We start from the raw sequence: 16,010 nt of genomic DNA on the forward strand, positions 1-16,010 counted from the left end.
ACATCAATTCTGCAGCAAAAATCTGTCGTCATTTTTTTATTTACGGCGTTACTCGGTGTAGTATAAGGATTTGTATTAGTCTGTATTACTGTACATTTTCATATCCGGTAAGAAAGATACAGTATGTTCTGCTGATTAAAATGAAATCAATATGAATTTTGTAAAAGGCGGCAGGTCTCCATTGCGTTTATTTTATTTACAATCAGTCAAATAAATTCAGTAATTTGCATGTGGTATAGTCTGTTCTTCAGGGATGTAAAGATCAATGCCAATCGTTTATCGGCAGGCATTTTGTATCTTCTGAGTTATCTTCGCCTACATAAAGTTCTGTCTTTGTGTTTACCTAGAGTTCATAAAGTCATGTTAAGGCTAATGTGGCGTGTCCCAAGATCGGTAAAGGACTGACAAAGGATGGATGGAGACTTCACAGTCAAACTCTCGTTTTAGTTCTCGGCTGCTTTTTTTCTTTTCTTTGCGTATTGTTCGCATAATGTCACTGCCAAAACATAACATAGCTATTGCACAAATTTCTCGTAGAACCTGAGATATCATACAACATTACACGACAATTTGCAACAATGGGAGCATTATAATGAGCAACTCTTTCGACCTCTCTAATACAGGGTGGTTCCTATGTCCGAATTCTCTTGAAGAAAAAGCAGCTCTTGATTAGACAACATTAATTGCTGTTCAAAAATCAATGTTTTCCATTTTACTAACGATGCGCTTTTCTGTTGATCCTAAACAACTCGTATCGGTGAATGTAAGACGGCTCACATAAGATGTCCTAGAAAACTGATAACGTTAACTGTGACAGCATCGTACATTTCATTTTGTCTACAGTATATCTCTTGAAAGCTTAACCAAAGGGTTAAGCAGAACGCGGCTTTAATTTATGTTTGTAGTATCCCAGCTTTGTTTGTTTTTTTCCCATTAGCTGGGCCAAATGGATTCCTCTTGCTGGTGACGTTTCTCAATAAATGGAATTGTTGCGACACACAAGCATGTCAGTCAACACATATCTTAAGTGAAAATATGGCCTTGATTATTTCTAGATAATGTTAAACATTTGTTGGGATTTTGTAGAAAACCCGCTTGTTTTTTTCAGGCAGAAGTTAAATTGACGTTGTAAGCACCAACGCAGCGCATACTGTGCGTTACAAGCAAGGGAGTGTGTGACACAGACCTGTATTTTTTTATTCTGTGACGCTTCTTCAAAAATTCTGGACAGTTGAATTTTTCTGCAACTGCACTGTATTAACAAGCTGAAAGATTGTATCACTTCAATCTTAAAATCACGCCATACAACGAGCAAGCGGGATTGGGGACAAATTGGGGTACGTGTTTGCTGAATTATAAATTGTATTAATATCAGGAAATTAGTGGTATTAAGAATAAAGTTTAAAACAATTCATGTTACAGGATTGATCTTTATAATTCAATGAAACGGATCTCTTTCATTCTATAGGGAGATTATCGTGAAAAAAGCGAACATTTAAATAGTTTATTTTAAAGAGAACAGCATGACACAAGCGGAAGGAATTAGTGCTATAAATAGTGTAAATCTATCGAAGAAGCCACCTTTCCTTATATGTCTACTATTATTAATGCATTTGTGGTGGTTAAAATCTATTCTTCTGACAAATTGTGTTATCTTTTGCAATAGTTTCACTCAGATTTAGATTTTGATTATCACAATTTACTGGTACGATACAAGGATATGCTTTAGATATGATTTGCTTAGTTGCACATAAGGTTTGCCACACATTTAAATGCAAATTCTTGTGTAAAAACAGGATATGAAGCCCCGATGGTGATAAAAGAATTCACCAATTTATTTACTAATGATTGGACACCTTAACCACAGTGTATACCGGTAATCAATTATTTTATATCTCCTGCAATCTGTGGTTTTAAAACTTGCAGTCTGATACTCCAAAATTCTGCAGAAAAATCACCACAGTAGAAATATTTAAATAATGAATACACATAGACATATCTACTGTATGTACCATATGACAAATAAAGGAAGTGTGTGCCCATGAACAGAAATTGATCATTTCTATGTTTGTCCAGATCATTTCATTTGTTTAATAATAACTGGTTATTTGGGGGTTCAGATAACAGTGACTTTTTAGTTTCAGTTTTGTCTACGTGCTTCATAGGTTGATGTATGAGTGTTGTTGGTCAAATACACTTGGTTTCAATACAATAAACAGACTTATTGTTTCTCCATTCTCAAATAGCACTTCTGTGTTTGACCCTGTGTTAACATTACACAAAGGGCTTACTCTTGAAATCTTTTACAAACCCTTAGTTAAATCACTAGGAGTAAAGTACAGAAAACACAACAAAATCCATATAATTACTGTAAAACTATATTGTACTTTGAAAAATCTTAATGTTTATAATACTGAATGGCATTAATCCCATTTATGCAGAAGACTTAATGCATTCTTTCACAATTTTAATGGTCTGTATTACAGATTAACCTTTGACATACTGTAGAATATTTCCCTGCTCCCTATATTCTGAGACTCAGGAATAATGTAGGCATAATGACACTGACTTACAGTATACTGTATGAACACATTTCACAGCAATATCTACATACTCACGTGCTTCTTTTAAAAATAAAGAATAAAGTGAAAGTCAACATCTGGTTTTGTTAAAAATGCCCTGTACATTTAGTTTAGATTTTGAGTTACACTGAGATAAATGTTAATGCGCCCAGACTATTGTTGCTTATCCCTTACCCCATTTCTCATTCCAAACCTACCTTGGCCCTACGTCTAGGTCCAACCCTAGCCTTAACTCTAATCCTATGACGAACCAGACCCCTTTACCTCCAGTCAGGTTCAAGATTTAGATGTAGGTTTTGGGTAGCTGCTCACTTCTAGTACTGTTAGCATAACCCTGCCCATTATAAGAGAATGTCAATGCAAACATGAGGTACTCCGAATTATCTCTCTTTAAGTAAGCCCTGTAACAAGGCTAACAAACAACTCAACAGACAAAAGCCGCCATCTGTGCATTTCATTGTTACAATATCTAGGATTATTTTCGAGAGCTCTCTACCATCCTTCAGAAATGACACTGTTTGATTTTATGGTCTGCTACTTTTTTCAATTAAAATTTGCCCTTGAGATTCATCGTAAAACCCAGTATAAAACACCCGTTAAACCCTCTCGCTAGCTTATTTTCCTTTACAGCAAGCCAGCCTGTTTGTAAAAGTGGATAGGCAGTAGAAAGTTATCAACAAGCATATAGGCTGATTAAATGTTTCCTTTTTTTCCCCTTTCATATCATTATCCTTGAACAACCCCAATGACGCTCAAATGCCAGCGAGATTAACAAAGCATTTCCATAATATGAAAAGGGATCAGATAAAGGTAAGAGCCTGCCAGACAATCAGTATATTGGTGAGGGCAACAAAAGACTGGGTAGAAATATGTGAAGCTCATTGTGCAATACAGAAATCTCAAAGCATTTCATACCAGCTGGGAAAACACCAAAGGCAGCTTCCCTTTTGTAACGAGAGGAATACCTATTGTATTTCTCAATCCAACAGCAATCCAGGGCCAAATCTGAGTAAAGGGCATGGCGCTTTCCTTGACAGGAATCTGCAGAGGCATTCTTGATCAAATTAATGGAAACACATACTGTACCCACACACTGCCATATTGTTTCTAGAAGAAAGACTTTTTTTATCCACTAATTCTTTTATAGGCTGCAATTTCCTTTCCTTTCCTTTCAGTCTGGAATCTTTGCTGAAAGGGTAGATAAAGTCCAAAAGGACAAGATAGAAAGTCTGTTGATAATATCGTGCAGTACAACACAACCAAATGTATTTTAAAGTAGAGTCACACTATCAGTGTAAAAAGTGAGATCGCTGAGCAGACACCTAGATGTTCTCCCAGAGATTTCCTGGAAACAAAATCAACACAGATGATTCTAGGAGCACGGCTGTTAAAATACAATTAATTATGAAAGACCAAGGGAAGACCAAGAAAAATATATTTGTCTGGACTCTCTGACTTTTCTTAAAACTACACTGCCAGGCATTGATACATCTCTGTACCCTTTGTCTCAGGTATCTCAATGACTAAAATGGACTGTTTTGTATATTGTATGTAAGAAGATGTTTTGCTCTGCAAAAAATGTAATCATATTTTTTTCAGATTTCAAGAAGTGTTTTTCTCAATTAAAGGCATAAAGCCATTTTGAGAAAAAAATATTTGCACATTCTCCATAGCACGCAATTTAAATGCTTTACTGAAAATAATTCTCATTTTGTCATACCACAGACACAGAGCTTAAGGGCAAATTAGGATCATGATGGTTTTAGCAGTTTGAAAGTCATGCTTTTAGGCTGCCAGAGTTATATTTTTTTAGGTCACATGCATCTGATGATTTTGGAATCTTTTTCTGTATTTACATGATATGTTTAATTTTTTTAAAGGAACTACATATATTTATTCAATTAGAATCGGAAGAATAAGTGTTTAAATGGGTCAACTCCCAAATAGTTTGCTAAATTTAAAAACCTAACAATGGTGTAAATCATCAAAACATTCAGTCAGACTTCTGTATGTATATTGATTAGCAAATTATTTTCAAGACACCTTTTATTATACACAGACAGGTACTGTAGACTGCACAAACTCATTTTGTCACATGACTGTGTGCTGTGTGAACACACTTCAGTGGCATTTCCTAAAGTTCACAATCTTATAATCTTGTAATGCAACAGTAGAATACCCTACACAATGCACCCTTTGTTTTCTGACTAAATCTATGGTTTGAAAAGCTGCCAATTAGAGATGTCGCAATTTTAGCATGTGGCCCTTCATGCTGCATGGCTATAACTAATTCAAATTCCTGTAGCTTTTGTATCTTCTGCTCTTTTGATAATCAGAGATTATCTTTATTCTCTGACTACCATTGCGGGTGAGCCTTTGTGTGGTGATGGATTTCTTTATATTAAACCCTCTTTTTTTAAATTGCCCACAGTACAAGTTGTTATTTAATAAAACATTATTTAAAAGTAAAAATATATAAAACAATATTTAGTGGCTCAGTTTCATTTTCTGAAGTCCATTGTGGTAATTAGTTTCCATTTGTATGTGCGTTTTGTTGGCTTCATTTTTAGGTTTCATTGAATTCCTTGCACTTACTAATGGGCATTTGATATTTAAATATTAAACAAATTATTTGATACTGTTTTCAATAAAGCATTTTTATTAGTTTTGGGTTGTACTGTAGGTTACAACACATTCATTATCAGTTTTTGTCTGACTTTCTCTTTTTTTGTTTTTGACTTTGTTTTTAGAATTTAGAGATAACTCATTCACAGTGGTTCTTTTGTTAGCTTGGTAGAATCACAAGAATCTTTTGAAGAGTCATTTAATTGCTTAAAGCATTATAAAAGCAGTCGTTTGAAGTGGATGAGCTGAGGACAGAACAAAGTATTAGAATTAAGATTGTAAATATTACTTATTAAAGATGAACCTTTTAAAAGTATTTAAAAGGTTGATTTACACTTTTGTTAGTTGATTGAAGGTGAACCAAACATTTTTGTTAAAAATACATTTTGATTGTCAAAAGTAACTTTTTGAAGCAATAAAAAATAAAGGCATAGAATGTGTGACCTTATCAACAGACACTTAATGCCTCTTGTCTTGTCTAAATGTCCATGGTGTTCTCAATGTTGGTCAGTGAATAGCTACATACAGTATGACTGACCAGAAATATTTTTCACCAGGTACTTCGAAGTGATTAGTGATGCATTTGACATTACATTACTGTCGATTATGTGGCAATGTCTTCCACTTCACAACATCCAAATCCAAAGCAGAGAGTGAGAGATCAGATTCCTGGTACCTTCTTTACCCAAAGGGATGTGTGAGTAAGCTGTGTTGTTGAACACAATACCTTGTCTGAGAATCACAAATTGGCTGGATGACTAGATTAGATTAGATTAGATCAGATGGGGCCTCCTCTAGTTCATAACTTTTCTTATGTTCGTGTTCTTATGTTCTTCCTCATGATGAACCTCTCACCTATGTGAGCTAAGAAATGTCCTGCCTTTTATAATGAGGATTACGAATGAGAAGTGGCCATCTGTTTTGTTCAAGGGACACAGAGTGTCAGCTTCAACACTGTGACTAAGTATTTTATTCACTCATACAGTACCTCTTTCTGCAAAGAGGGAACTCCGATTTTCACTAGTGAATGTCCTACGTCACTCTCATGATGTATTTCACCCGGGCCTTTTCAAGTAACATAACTGTTATCCAATTTGTAAGAACCTACAGTATGACTTATGAGACAAGTCATTTTAATGCATTGTTGTGTCACATGGATTGTTTGGAATCGCATAACTAAATGTTTTGCAAATGAAGCGTAGCATGCACTTCAACATTATACAAGAGAGGAACTGGTGAAAATGTTTTTAGTACATAGACCTATTTGCATTAGTAAGCCTTTAGAGCAGAGATGATTTCTTCCGGAAGTTGGATACCTGTAGTATATACTGTGCATTAGTATTGTTATTATTGCTATGTAACCTTATATTGTAACTTTAATTTTGTGATTTTTACCCCCTGTGAGCTCGCAGAAAAGACGTTTCATTGCCAGCAACTACAGCTGCACTCTGTATTGTTGTGCATTTGATAAATAAACTTTGATTGATTGATATTATTATTATTATTACATTCCAGAGATTGCTCAGATAGTTTTCATCTTTAGTATCTTTAAATTTGTAAGCAGAAAGCAGTATTTCAGTTGCATACTATATGAACTCTGTCTTGCGTATTCCTAAAGCAGAAGAGGGTCTTTTCGTTTGCACACAAAGGGATAATGGTCAGAAGGCGCAGATGTCTTAACCAGAGAAACATAACTGCACAGTGACGTTTACGAAACAAGCGGTTTTTACAAACGTGCACCGCAGCAGAGCGGCAAGCCTGTCCACGGAGTATACACTAGGTCATTTTTATCAGTGTGTAATAGCATCTAGACACAGAAGCGTTGTTGTGCTGCTAATTGAACGCTTTACGATGGAGTTGTGTAAATACGATTTATTGGAACGGGGGTTCTCGGTGTTGTTCTGTTCATTAACATTCTTTTTGGGATTGAAGCGGGGGAAAGAAAAGGCTTTACATAATAACTTGCATGTTTTTTCACGTGAAAGGGCCCTTTAAAAGGAGGCTCCTTGGGAAGCCGTTGGGATACAGAGGGAGCAAGAAGATTGAGTTGTTAGTGGTCTGGAATTTTTTCATGGTATTGTAAAAAAAAAAGACGCGTTTTTGAAAATGGTGACTTCGTACACTTTACCTGAAGGATTCACTGATTTGGATGTGTTTGGATTAGGCACTGCTCTTCTTGTGGAGGGTAAGTGTCTGCATCAGGGGACAGATAAATTTTTTAGGCAGTGCGTTGCGTACTGAATTTACAGATGCTCAGCTGGTCGGCACATAGCCCAGAGATTAAACACCCAGAAAGGAGCAGTGATAAAGACGGGGGCAACGACCTTTCGTAGTGATGATTCTTCGAGGATTACTCCAGTTTCTATTTGTCTGTCCAACGATAATATTGCATAATCATTTAAATACGTGTTAAATAAGTGTTTTTTTCTAACGGTTTTATTTCGTAATGCCTCATTTACGTAATCATAAAATATAACCCCCAATAGTTATTGTATTTGTTTTATTTAATTCACCGATTTAAATTAAATTCGATGTAAATTATATTTATTTTAGGACCACTGTGTATAGAATTTAATTCCACCCCCGAAATTCTAATACCTGATATGTGCAGGCTAATTTAGGTTTTTTTTTTCTTTCAAGGTCTGCTTGGATTCTGTCTCAACGGGCTCACAATTCTTTCTTTCTGTAAAATACATGAATTGAGGACTCCAAGTAACTTCCTAGTTTTTAGCCTTGCTATTGCCGATATTGGAATATGCATGAACGCCACCATTGCTGCGTTCTCCAGTTTTCTGAGGTAATATTGATTTTTTTTTCAATTTGAGTTCAACCGGGATATTTACACTGAAGGAAAAAGGAATAATCCGTGACATAAGAAGTAGGCGATTGAACAGCACTTGTCACTGTAATTACAGTGATCCCTTATAATCTGAATGCTTTGTTAAAAAGTCCCCGACAGCACCGCTCAACTAAGTAAAAACATATAAGAAGTGTGTATTCTGCATGATTTATTCTGTGTCCCGAAAACGTTTTGGGTAAACATTTATTAGCGTGAGCTGTATGTTCAATTCCGTTGGTCACATACAGTACAGAAGCGATTTTACATTTTATTTTCATATACAGTATATACATATTCACACTGCATCTAAAACAGAAAGTAATAAAAAGTATTTGATACGTTTGATAAGGTTGTTTTATTTAAGGTGTTTAGAGGAACGCTGTATTCGTGAAGTTAGTATCATGCTTTAATGTCTGCTTTCCGTGATACCGCGATCCGTTTGCCACTGCTCTGTAGATACTGGCCTTATGGTTCTGAAGGGTGCCAGACTCATGGGTTTCAAGGATTTGTGACTGCACTCGCAAGCATCACCTTCATGGCAGCCATTGCCTGGGACAGATACCACCAGTACTGCACTCGTAAGTAAGATTATGTTCTAACTACAAATACTGAAGTCACATCAAGATGCCGTGAATGCACAAATCCGGAGGGGCGTTCCTTGACACAACAACATTTCTTTCTGGGGGACTTGAATCAAAAGAAGCAATGTGGCTCAATGTTTTGATCACTGGCTCCTGGTGAATGGCTGTCACTACGGGTTGTGCAAAAGCCTTTGCAAGTATTTTTACAGGTTCCCAGCCACCAGTGACAGACCCCGTGCAGTCTTTCATGGTGTTCCAGTGCTGTGGAAATACAGGCTTAGGAACTTTAGCTCGAATTAAATATTTTCCTTTGGTTCCCAAACATACCTGTTTATAAAATTAATCTTAAATAATATTTTATTTATTGTACAAGATATACTGTCTAACAGATATCTACTGTAAGTACCATGGGTTACATTTTTTTCTGCATGTCAGATTTCAGTGGTGATTAACATTTTCAGGTTAGTGTAACTGTTGCTTGGGGCATACTCTGAGACTGACCTTTTGCAGATTCATGTGCTTTACTATGAAACATTGAAATGATTGCAAAGAGTGATTCTCAAATTCCACTCAACTGTTATAAGAATAAATCTTAAATAATAAACATCTGACATTACCCAGTAATTTGAAGACAATATGCAGTGTGATTTAAAAAAAAATTGTCTGAAGTAGTAACACAAAATTACTTTCTTTTAATTAAATTTTAAAGGAGTTTTAAACAGAGGTTTAGGAGGGATGTCAGCAACCAAGGTCTCCCTCACCTCTGCTATGCTAACTTGTAATTCTCCATGATGTCACTTCCTGAAAAACTATAAATATCATAGTAAGCCTCTCTCTCTTGCTCACACTCCTCCACCCCATCTCCACCTCTGCAGCTGCCCATGGGTTCACTCCTCTCCTTGTATGAGGGTCCTAACTATCTCATCCTGTGGCCAGGTTATTGGTCCTCAGCCAGGCAGTTTAAGGCAAAGTGTCTCTTGCCAGACATCTCAGTAAATATTCCTAAATGCACTGTCTTCATTGGTAATGTTTCTATAAATACAGTAAACATACATTGTCACTGAGACTCATTTTATATCTGCTAGATGATTTTCCCCTTTCTCTTGTTTTGCAGGAACAAAATTACAGTGGAGCACTTCGATTACAATGGTTACCTTCCTGTGGTTGTTTGCTATCTTCTGGTCTGCCATGCCTTTGCTGGGGTGGGGCGAGTATGACTACGAACCTCTGAGAACATGCTGCACTTTGGACTACACCAAGGGAGACAGGTAACTGCCCTGGTGCCCCAGACACATGGTCACCAGCAATGAGGAAGCCTGTCTGAATTGTGCTCAGCTCCTGGGTTCAGAGAATCTATGTAACTGCGTATACCATACAGTGACATGCACTAACTGTAGTAAGTTTGAACCAATTTAGTTCTCCGATATGTCAATTTTGTTTGATAACCTTAATTTTCTGGGACTTCCTTAGTGTGCACTTGTGAGGTGATTGGACAGAAGGGTAAGTAGAGGGCTGGTCTCAAGTAAGCTGCCGGCATTGATGAAAATAATGTAAACATCTCAAGAAATCTTCAAAATGGTTGAAGGAAGACCAGCAATTATAAGAGAATATAATTGAAAACATTTTAATTTAGGCTTTGCCACATAAACTCATCTTGTTAAGATAAGTTTAGAACTAGCAGTTAAGCTAAGGCAGCCATGATTAAGGATGTTAATTTTGTTTTTAGACAGAAAATATACACAGTATATATTTTTGATGATGTTACCAAAAAGATGGTTTTCTCATAAAGTGCATAATTGATGTGAAAATAAAGATTAAATCCTTGGATTTTAAAACCGCAAATAGAAATGTTTTCTCCAGTTTAAAGTTTTCAACTTTAAAAGAATCAATATTGTAGTTGTGTCTGGTATTTAAAACCTCTTTTTAAATCAGCTAAAGAAGAGTGCAGATGCTGTACAAAGACAGATACTGGGATACTGAAAAGACATCCGAAGTGAAATACAGAAACTATGATCAAAATGCATTTGGTGTTTTGGTAGCAGTTTCTTCAGGGTGAGCAGAGAGATTAATGCAACGCTCTGTCTTCTCTTTTTCACAAGAAACTTTGTCTCATACTTGCTGCCGATGGCGTTTTTCAACTTTGTAATCCCTTTTACCATCATGCTGACCTCTTATCAATCAGTGGAGAAGAAGTTCAAGAAAACTGGACAGAATAAGGTGAAAACCAGCTCGGCCATTTTTGTGATGGTTATACGTCAGAGTGAAGGTTAATGGGAATGTTTTTCCCTACCCCACTACTGCATAACCTGATTGATGGTTTGTTGACTTACATGAGAAAACAAAGTGGTATCTCTGCTGTGTGTTAATAAACACTGAGCTTTTCATTGAGGTGGAACCATTATATAACATACAGCATCACAAACATACAGGCATGAATTCTTTCCTTCTTTCCTATCTTCAACTCCCAAACTAAAGACAGCAGTACATTCAAAAGGATTTGACAATGTAAGGGTTTATTTGATCCCTCCAGAAGCCATAGGCTTTCAAACAAAAAGCATTTTCACGTACAAAGAAACACTTGAACTATCATACTCATAAACATATGCATGTCCTACTGTTCTGTAAGCTGTCATATTGATTTGAATTCTGGTATTCATTTGTGAACTTATTTACACATTTAAATTCTGTTTCAACTTGAATATCTCATGTAATATCAAAAACTATGTCCTGCTGATATTTAATTGATTTTAAACTTAACACTCACTTTAGAAGCAAACAACATATTTTTCATCTTAGTTTAACACCTGAAATTGCACTTTGTGCTGATATGCTTACCCTTCATATGAGCTCTACATCTTAGGTATTATACAGTACATGACTTTAAATGGGACAATGAGCAAGACAGAGCAGTGTTGGAGAAGGTAGTATTACTCAGCTTGACTCTCCCTTCACTGTAATATATGAAACAAGCATATCCTTGAAGGCTTTTGTTTTTTATTTAGTTCAATACTGGCCTGCCTGTGAAGACACTCCTGATTTGCTGGGGACCCTATTCACTTCTATGTCTGTATGCTGCTGTTGAAAATGCCACAGTCCTCTCTCCTAAATTAAGAATGGTAAGAACTTTAGTTTCAGAAGACATCTGTAATTCAGGGAGATTCCCACCGATACATGTACATTCGTAGTATGTCCTAGAGAAAATCAGTCCTAATTTTGTCATAACTAAACACATCACATATCAACTGCTGACACTGCTGAAAGCATCCATTGGCAAGTTACAGACTTACTATGTTTTTGTGTTTGTCTTAGATCCCTGCTATTTTGGCTAAGACCTCACCAGCAATCAATGCATTCCTTTATGGTCTTGGAAATGAAAACTACAGAGGAGGCATCTGGCAGTTCCTCACTGGACAGAAGATTGAAGTGACTCAGACTGACAATAAGTCCAAATAAAAAGAGCTTTTACTGTCTATATTTTACATGCTGGCAGTTCCTAACAAGGCATAAATGTAAAGTCAGATAAACCCCATCTCATTTTTAATTGGTCTTCTCAGTTGGTTCCACATTGGAAAAATGTGCTGCATGTAAACTGAAATGAAAGTGGAGGAGACTCATTTCTGCTGTAGTTGGGGTTGTCATTGCCAATAACAGGTGTTCTGGGAGGCATTTTGGCATGACTGTCTGTAGATGTCAAAACCAGTGCTAACTGTGAAATGGACTTGATAAGCATAGTACATGTGACAGCCATTCTTGTTCATGAGACCTTGACATTGAAACAAAGTAACCAAGAATGTTCATGTTTTTAGCAGTGGATTTCTATATGTATCAAATAAAATGGGTGTAAACAATCATGGTATTAGTTTTTTCACTTAATTAAAAATGTGTTTTTTAAGTATTAGTTCCTGTAATATATTAAATAGCAATGGCTTGTCATTCTCTAGTTCAGACAGCTTGAGAGCTTTGGACCCTTTGCAGCTAACAACAGCACATTCTGTAAATAAATGGATCTCTCACATCTCATAACATTGATTTTTCATATTAGAAATTAGAAACAGAAATATGGTAAATTGCCTTATTTGTAAATTAACCCATTGTGTACTGGTGGTGAAGAAAAACAGCAGGCAATCACTGATTTCAAAATATTTGTAGATATATTTTCAAGGAAGGGTACACAAAATCACATAATGCTCTTAAAAATGATTAAATTGTTACAATGTTACAAGGTTTGAAAAAAATACATATTTTTTAAAGTTGAATATACAGTCAGCGCAACTGTAAAAGTCAGTTGAATTGCAAATACATGTCAAATGGGAATTATTTATTTTCTTATCTGGGATACAAAAAATAAGATCAATAATATGTTTTTTTAACATTTCATTTTTGCTTAATTAGTGTATGAAAGTTCAAACCTTTTACTAGTGGAGAATATGGTATGCATAATTTTTTATCCTCCCCATACAAAGCTGTTCAGTATGAAGCCAAATACTGAACACTTTCTTCAGGTCCTGAAGATTACCAACCTAAATAAGATTAGAAGTCAGGCGTGACGTATAATTGGATATATTGTCTGCTGGCCATGCTTGGGTCAAACTGACCATGTCTCCACCAGGTGTTTTCTATAGTTAAATACCGTTTTAGTTATAGCTGTTTTTTAATACCTGGTAAATATTTTTAGATCATTCTGGATGTTACTTTTGTCAGGGAAGCTTCCTGTGAAAATTTAGAAATAATTTGAGCATGGTGTGTGGTTTGTCTGTATTTCTGAATTTTAACTATAAAACCCAAGGTTTTATAGTTCCAGTAGTTCAGACAAACCCAAAGGGTATTCTGGAGCTGGACTGAAACTCTTTGAAATAGTTGTGACTAATGAAATGAATAGAAAAGAAAAATAATTGAGCCAAGTAGCTGCCTGAACTGGTGTACTGATGTATTTTAAAAATGAATTAACTGGAAACACCTCTGAAAAATTATGTGTCTGTTTTAATTTTTGAACTGAAATTAAACCAGTCTCAAATTAAACAATTTACTCCAGTCTTCAGGAGTAATACGGCCTCAAAAAGTAGCTTGATACTCTGAACGTTTTCTGACACCAGACCTCCTTGACAGAATTGTGTAATTCTCCCTCATTACAAAATCAAGAGTAACAGCAGAGCCCAGCCACTCTACAGATCATGTGCTCCACTGGTGTTGCCTAGCAGATTAATTGGAGACTTGCCTCTCTTTAGAGGGGTTTGCTGTTATGCAACCTTGATTAAATCCAAAGTATCAGGATCCATACTAAAGCACGTTCTAAACCTTAGATGAGATGACGCAAGTGTAATACTCCAATTACTTTCTCAAAAGCAAATTAAAATACCCTGTTTTGGCTGAGTGAAATGATCTGAATGGGCTAGTGCTATAGGTTTCCCAAAAGTAGCTAAGAATAAATTACATAAATTACTGGCTACTGAAGTGCCTTTCTAAAGGCAATCATTTAGAGTTGCAGGAGCTCTCAGTGGCACATTAATTGTTTATAATCAATAGAAGAGAAAAGAGAAACTCTCATATTAAAAACAAACACATGATCATGAATAACAGAGAATATTTAAAGTTGTTCCAACATACCTGTAAACACAGTCTAAAAAACAATTCAGGTTCTTTAATTGTTTGTTGCTGAATTCATTCATTCTGAATCATTAATAAATTATATAAAGTACAGTTTCCACTTTTGGACATCTAAGAACTTTAGAAAATTACAAATATTAACCAGTTTTATTCCTAAATCTTTATTGTCCATAAACAAATCATACTGTAAGTAATACAGTACTGTTGAGGCTGTGTTGAGGACAAGATGACACACAGCATGTGATGCTCAATAGACACTAATATTAATACATTAACAGGGTTCATTGGCCTTTTCTTGTTTGTAACCTTTCTTAGGTTCTTTCTCTTTCCATGACAAAAGCGCTCTTAATTAAACCAATTATTGGCTTAATTAGTCAAGTTCAACGTGATGTTTGGGCTCTGATTGAAGATAACCATAAAATCTTGATGTCCTCTATACAATGCAGTTAGAGAATACTGTACTAATATTGCATGTTCAAATCAAACATATTTTTATGGCCATCGAGTGCAATTTAAATATGATGTTTTTTTTCCAGAAAAAGGATCAGAAAATGTTTTTTACTGTTGTTCTTAAGATCTCCAAATGCATCTCCTGAAATTTATGATGTTTGAAATAGGCTTCTGAAAACTGAATAATTATCATTACACTTTTGTTAACATATTAGATGTTGTAATGGGTGATTGATACATCACTATACAATGAGTAAAACACATGTGATGTTTTATTCTCCTGACTGTGAATTTAATCATCTTTTTCGTAAATCCAATTAAGGGCCAGACACCTTCTGCATGAGGAAGCTGTGAGTGTTAATGAGTGTTCTGTTTTTAGTGTGGATACCACTAAAGCCCAAACATACCACATATCTTACGTTCTTCTAAGAGGACTGGAGATTGTGTTGTTAGTATTTGAAACGACGGTCAGAACAGCTGAGTTAATGACCAACAATGCAGCACTGTTGCTCCCTAGATCAGGGGGTACAGTGAGCGTTGCTGTGTGTATGGAAAGCAGTGTTAGTCTTCATAGGTTCTGCTGCTTTGGTCACATCATGTCAGTCGTGTGTGGTGTCAAATTTCATTTAAACACCTTTATGTATCTCCAAATATTCATATATTATGCTTCCTTACAATTTAAAAGGATTGCTACTTATATGATTATTGTGTTGCCCTGCGTCCAGGATGTATTCCTGAGCCCATTGCTAGCTGGGATAGGCCTCTTTTCACCAGAGACTCTGTATTGGACAAAGCAGTTAGAAAATGGGTAGGTGGATGTATTATTATTGTGGTATGTATTGAACCTTTATCTGAGCTTTTATTTCATGAGAAATATAATTTCTTTTTAGTCATATTCATTTTTTTCTCCCAGGTTACATTGTTGTGGTTAGGGATAAAATTAGACTTTCTCATTTATTTATATAATTTATATTATAATCAAATCTTCTATGTTGTGATATTTTAATTTCCTACTAAACTAAAGAATTATCATTATTTATACATTTTCAGGTGGAATTAATGAATAATAATATGGTCAAGCATTGTTTTTTCAAGAAACATAAGGTATAAATACATTTCCAAACTGTTGTTTTTAAGTCTATTAACATGGCAACCAAAATAATCTTTTAGTTATAGCATTTTTAAAAATTGTATCCTGAAAGAAATAGAAATGTTTAACAATGAAGGTCTGTTGAGAAGTAATGTTCAGAGCACATATGATATGAAAGACTTTTGTTCATACTTCTGGTTCAGTCGTTCAGACAAACCCTCATTGAGGTTGGAGAACAG

General features: G+C 35.5%; 1 protein-coding gene and 1 long non-coding RNA gene across 2 annotated transcripts; both read left to right on the top strand.

Annotated features, from left to right (window-relative positions):
• The first annotated feature begins 945 nt into the window (after positions 1 to 945).
• On the top strand, positions 946 to 6,514 carry LOC148661256 (uncharacterized). Its single transcript, XR_015939486.1, has 3 exons — positions 946 to 1,337; positions 3,346 to 3,392; positions 5,765 to 6,514. It is a non-coding gene; the product is annotated as an uncharacterized LOC148661256 (long non-coding RNA).
• Positions 6,515 to 6,977: 463 nt separating this feature from the next.
• Positions 6,978 to 12,475, top strand: rgra (retinal G protein coupled receptor a). The gene is made up of 7 exons (XM_088634710.1): positions 6,978 to 7,392; positions 7,848 to 8,004; positions 8,503 to 8,624; positions 9,742 to 9,895; positions 10,727 to 10,844; positions 11,630 to 11,743; positions 11,937 to 12,475. Exons 1-7 carry the CDS (start codon positions 7,314 to 7,316, stop codon positions 12,078 to 12,080), a joined length of 888 nt encoding a protein of 295 aa, XP_088490836.1. The 5' UTR covers positions 6,978 to 7,313; the 3' UTR covers positions 12,081 to 12,475.
• Positions 12,476 to 16,010: the final 3,535 nt, after the last annotated feature.

The sequence above is a fragment of the Lepisosteus platostomus genome, chromosome 6 (genome assembly GCF_059453375.1).
Source record: "Lepisosteus platostomus isolate fLepPlt1 chromosome 6, fLepPlt1.hap1, whole genome shotgun sequence".
NCBI classification, from domain to species: domain Eukaryota; kingdom Metazoa; phylum Chordata; class Actinopteri; order Semionotiformes; family Lepisosteidae; genus Lepisosteus; species Lepisosteus platostomus.

Bases quoted from the DNA above. Each gene is read 5' to 3' on its own strand.
- rgra (XM_088634710.1), top strand. From the start codon at position 7,314: ATGGTGACTTCGTACACTTTACCTGAAGGATTCACTGATTTGGATGTG. The intron at 8,625-9,741 runs GTAAGTAAGATT...CTTGTTTTGCAG, and splicing joins ATACCACCAGTACTGCACTC to GAACAAAATTACAGTGGAGC. The intron at 10,845-11,629 runs GTGAAAACCAGC...TTTTTTATTTAG, and splicing joins AGAAAACTGGACAGAATAAG to TTCAATACTGGCCTGCCTGT.